The 5,272-nt window shown below is 53.3% G+C and overlaps 1 protein-coding gene across 1 annotated transcript; it reads left to right on the forward strand.

Moving 5' to 3' along the window:
- The first annotated feature begins 3,495 nt into the window (after positions 1 to 3,495).
- On the forward strand, positions 3,496 to 4,894 carry LOC122163813 (brain-specific homeobox/POU domain protein 3). The gene is made up of 2 exons (XM_042825319.1): positions 3,496 to 3,615; positions 3,989 to 4,894. The coding sequence occupies exons 1-2, from the start codon at positions 3,496 to 3,498 to the stop codon at positions 4,892 to 4,894; spliced, it is 1,026 nt and encodes a 341-aa protein (XP_042681253.1).
- Positions 4,895 to 5,272: the final 378 nt, after the last annotated feature.

The raw sequence follows: 5,272 nt of genomic DNA on the forward strand, positions 1-5,272 counted from the left end.
CTCCGGATCTGAATGGGATATCACTTTATCTTGTCCTGGGTCTGTTCTTCATTACACACCTAGTTTTAAATCAGTGTGAGTGCCTTGTGAAATGTTCTCCTTGATGCCATTGGCCTCTCTCAGCACCGAGACAGCTTATAGAGTTTAGTGCATCCGTTAAAAAGCGCTTGGGGCTTGATTTTTCTGCTCCTGCACTCAAGCAAGCCATTTAAACCATCACCCGTGCAGGTACAGCCTCTTACACATTTTCCGACAAATCCAATTTCCATCAGAAAATGTCAATTCCGATGAGATCGAAGCATTTAATCCCCGAACATCTTAATTCTGATGGATGGATCCTCCCCAGGGATCCCCACAGATGGTGGAGATGAGACGTGCTCTCATCAGCCTGGGGTGGAGAGGATGCTGCTGGAGGCATCGTCCTGTGCAGGAGCTGTGATGGCGATGAGAAACAAGAAATTTACTTATTCAGGGCTGGATTGAAGCATAAACCTAAAATTTCCAGCGCACTAGAAATTCACAGAATCACAGAATGTTTGGGTTGGAAGAGATCTTAATCCCACGTAATTCCAATCCCCTGCCATGGGCTGGCTGCCCCCACCAGCTCTGGCTGCCCAGGGTCCCATCCCACCTGGCCTTGGGCACCTCCTGGGATGGGGCACCCACTGCTCCCTGGGCAGCAGTGCCAGGGCCTCATCAGTTCACCATTTTTGGATCAACTCCTGCTAAACCTCTGGAAGGACCATGAGGAAAAGGCAGTCGGTATACTCCATTGGCCTTCCACCAACACACCCACCTTTAGCATCCCACCATTGGCCAAAGTGTCTGAGCATGCACAGAGTGAGCCTAGACGGCTGATGAGAAGGTTGTGGCAGTGGTCACCCAAGGGCAGCGGTGGGGTCTCTGATCCATCATTCTGCAGAAAGCCCTCCATGTGCCTTTTCCACTGGATCCTCTCCTGGAGGCCCGGAAAGTTGCATCCCCTTTGCTCTGTGTTCCTATTAATCGCTGCCAGTGGGTATAATTGGTAGCTAGAGCACACAGACCCCATTAAAGCCCATGAGGGTGCCAAATGCTCTCATTCAGGCACAAATGAAGGAGCAATCAAACCCACTTAGGTAATAAAAACAGCTGGAGTCTGCAGGCAACCGCCTGAGGCACCAACCACATGGCAGGCAGGACAATCCTCTGAAAAGTCTGCATTGAGGTGCCCTTTGATTGAAAACGTGGGGATTAGGAGGAGCACTGCAAGGGTTCATTGGCTAAAAGCAGACAGACAGAAGGAGAAATTATGAGTTGTCTTATAAAAACAACAGGGAAAAGGAACTTCGTAGGCATAGAGTTTGCTAGAGACAATTGGTTCCCTATGAGCATCTGTGTCATGGTTACCACAGTGTTCCAACTCCTTTTGCTAACTTTGCATGCTGTGGCACATAACCACCACATCCAACCCTCACAAGGAGTAGCAACGACCTGAAGAGCTTTCTGGCTCATCACATCTGTGTAAAGGTTCGTCTCAGGATGAATTTCCAAAGCCAACCTATGAGGCTGTTATTAAAATATTCATTACTACTACTTCTTTAGAAGCATTCCTACTTGTTTTGTTGTGTTTTTGCACATCCTGGTTGTAAGGTATGTTCTTCCCAAGAAACTGGCAAGTCCTAGATAAATCCGGAGGCTTTGGGACTGTTTATGAAGGACACCTGTTCTATTCCTGACTAGACTAGCACAGGGCTACACCACAAACCACAAACCCATTCAGGAGGTGGAAGGAGGACAGGCTCATCCATGGATTACAGCTGGATTAGGTCATGGGCAATGCAAATGTGGGTTGTTCAGAAAGTTCATAGCCAAGATGGAGCAAACCCAGGGCAATGTGCTCAGAGCTGTGTCTTCTAGACAAGGTGACACTCAAAAACATGGAGGTTTGTGTGCTTGGAAGAGCACATAGTCCCTAACCTCCAGGACATATTCTAGGCAGCGCCTGCAGTCAATTCCTTGCAGCATCACTCAGCTTGCCGAGATGCTGGTGTCGTCGGAGGGAGTTACATCCAGGAGCTGCTGAAATGCAGAAAGTGAGGAGAGGGGCAATAGAGTGACCACCAGGAAGAGCCCATTGAAAGGAGGATAAAAATCCCTCAGGAAAGCTTCTGAGTGTCAAAAGAGAGTGAATGAGCCCACGAGCTGCCAGCTGGAAACGCCTGGGCTCACCACAAGGCACCCAGGAGGGCCAATTCACCTCCGCAATAATTCCGCCTGCGTCTCCACAGAGCAGAGAGCTCCCAGCAAACAGCTCTGGCAGTCGCATCCTGCCCATCACCTGATGCTGCAATCCCTGCGCAAGCAGCAGAGGGGAGACCATGACTCAGAGCTGTGCTGGTGGAAAGCAGGAGGGGAAAAAAGCTTCTGAGCTCCTGGATTGGCAGAGCATCAGCGTGTTGGCAGAGCTTCACTGGTACTCGGAAGATCAGAAGGAAGTATGCTGGACTAGGGTATGTAGGGACTGCCTGTTGTCCCTCTGCCATGCCTCAGGCCAACAGGGATGAGGTGTTCTGGTGGCATCAGGGGTGCAGGACTCAGGATTTTGCCCTGTGAGGCCTTCCCTCTGCCCCTGTGTGCAACAACTCCACAGCTCTGCTTTAGGGATCTGCTTGCTGCATGAGCATCATACAGTGGCTGTGCCTGCATCTGGGAAGTCACACACATCTCCTATTGCTGGATCTGATCTTTCCTGTGCAGATTCAGACCTAAAGTACTGTACTTTTGGGGCACACCAGCCTTTCAGGTGCCAGGGCTGGGTTTTCTGGCTAGGATTAATGCATGCTGCTCCCTTGATTTGCTCGGAGTATAACCAAGCACCCTCCTACCAACCGCACAGCCTCTGTCTCCATGTTCAGCATTTTTGGGGGTTTCGTTGCTCTAGGGCAGCAGTTCTGCTGCCCACCACACCTGTGCAGGGCTGGGAGCAGCCATAGGGGTGGCAGAGATACAGCCACCAAACACTGCATGTGAGCAATGACTGGATCTGGGCGGGGGGGCACTCAGAGGGAAGGAGGTGCTATGAGGTGATGCTGCGTGCAGGTGTGGATGGATGGAGAAGTGTTGAAGGGACTGGAGAGAGGAATGAACAGATGGAGTAGACAATATAAAAAAAAAAAAAAAAAAGAAAAGAAAAGAAAAAAAGAATTTTGAAAAAAGAAAAGAAATAAAGAAAAAATAAAGTTGGTGAAACTTTTCCTTATTTCTCTGTTCGCTGATTTTATCCCCGGGTGCCTTCTTTGCCTTTGGGAGAGTAGAGGGGGCCCAGTCGGGGGGTGAGCTGAGTGGCCACGGGGCGGGCGGAGGGAGGGGCCTGGCGAAACCTATCCAATGAGCGTCCGGGGGGGCGGGGGGGCCGGGCTATAATGCCCTCGATGCCGGGCGGCAGAGGCAGACAATACCGCGCCCCCGGAGCCGGGCAGCCCGGAGCGCCCCTGCCCCGCTCCCAGCCCAACCATGATGTCCATGAACAGCAAACAAGCTTTCAGCATGCACCCCATCCTGCACGAGCCCAAGTACCCCCACCTGCACACCAGCTCCGAAGCCATCCGCAGAGCCTGCCTGCCCGCCCCCCAGGTAAGCCAGGCGCCCCCCTCGTTGGGGTCCGTGACTTTCTTGGGTTTGGGTTGGGGTTGTGTTGGGCTTGGGGTTTCCGTGTGGTGCGATGGGGCTGGTGGGATCAAACGTCCACGGAGTGGCTCTGTCCCACTGCCCAACTCAGAGATTCCTTGGGATTCCCACTGGCTCCATCCTCTCTGCTTTCTTCTGGATGACAAGGGTTGGTGCCCGGGGTACTGCTTCAATTTTTTGGGTGGGAGGCTAAGCTCGGTCAGCTCACCTGGCCCAGGGGACAGAGCAAGATGTCTGTAACGCCACTTGCCTTTAACCCTCTCCCATTCTTCTGGTTTGTTTTCTGCTCCCCGTTTATCCCCCCTAACCCCACATCCAGATCCAGGGTAACATTTTTGCGGGCTTTGATGAGACCTTGCTGCGGGGCGCCGAGGCTCTGGCCGCTGTGGATATAGTATCGCAGAAAACCCACCCGTTCAAGCCGGATGCCACCTACCACACCATGAGCAGCGTGTCCTGCACTCCTACCTCGTCCTCCGTGCACCTGCACCACCCGTCCGTGCTGACCACCCACCACCCCCACCACCATCACCACCAGCCCACACAGGGCCTGGAAGGAGAGCTCCTGGACCACCTCAACTCTGCCCTCCCCCTGGGAGGGGTGCCGGGTCCCGACGTGGGATCCACGCCGTCCCACCCTCATTCCCACATGTCGGCCATTAACCACATGGCCCACCACTCCCAACCTATGAACATGTCCCACCCCCACGGCCTGGCGTCCCACGCTGTCATCTCGGGCCCCGAGACAGAGACGGACCCGCGGGAGCTGGAGTCCTTCGCCGAGCGCTTCAAGCAGCGGAGGATCAAGCTGGGGGTGACCCAGGCAGATGTTGGGTCTGCGTTGGCCAACCTGAAGATCCCCGGGGTGGGCTGCCTTAGCCAAAGCACAATCTGTAGGTTTGAGTCCCTCACCTTATCCCACAACAACATGGTGGCCCTCAAACCCATCCTAGAAGCCTGGCTGGAGGAGGCCGAGCGGGCCCAGAGGGAGAAAATGACCAAACCAGAGATCTACACGGGAGGCGACAAGAAACGCAAGCGCACCTCTATCGCTGCCCCCGAAAAGCGCTCGCTGGAGGCTTACTTTGCCGTGCAGCCGCGGCCCTCCTCGGAGAAAATTGCCGCCATCGCCGAGAAGTTAGACTTGAAGAAGAACGTGGTGAGGGTCTGGTTTTGCAATCAGAGACAGAAGCAGAAAAGGATGAAATTTTCTGCCACTTACTGAAGAAGGGGCTGGGAAGGCGGCGGGGGCAGTGCCTGGCTCCCCAGCTGATGCGGCCCCCCTCAGCCAATATTCCCCCCCAGAAATGGGCAGGGTTTGGGTTGATTATTTTTTTGTTGTTGTTGTTCTGTTTTGTTTTGTTTACAAAAATCGAAAAGAAAAAAAAAAAAAAAGGAAAAAAACAAATCTAAAAAGGGAAACCCGCCCAAAGCGATGCGAACAGCTCAGTGCCCGCTCCTCGCTCCCGCGGGCAAAGTGGCCCCGCTGTCATGACTGGTACAGACTGCTTTTGTAGACAAAACTGGAGGGAAAAAAAGAGAAAAGTGGAGAAAATGGAGAAGCTGAAATGAAAGGTCTGGGGGGGGGGGGGGGGGGGAGATA

This window comes from Centrocercus urophasianus, unplaced genomic scaffold, assembly GCF_019232065.1.
Source record: "Centrocercus urophasianus isolate 14NV4802_14NV808 unplaced genomic scaffold, USGS_Curo_1.0 seq_24, whole genome shotgun sequence".
NCBI lineage: Eukaryota > Metazoa > Chordata > Aves > Galliformes > Phasianidae > Centrocercus > Centrocercus urophasianus.

What these genes read in the sequence shown, in the direction of transcription:
- LOC122163813 (XM_042825319.1), top strand. Translation starts at nt 3,496, where the DNA reads ATGATGTCCATGAACAGCAAACAAGCTTTCAGCATGCACCCCATCCTG. An exon ending in CCTGCCTGCCCGCCCCCCAG is followed by an intron (nt 3,616 to 3,988) that starts GTAAGCCAGGCG and finishes CCCCACATCCAG; the next exon opens with ATCCAGGGTAACATTTTTGC.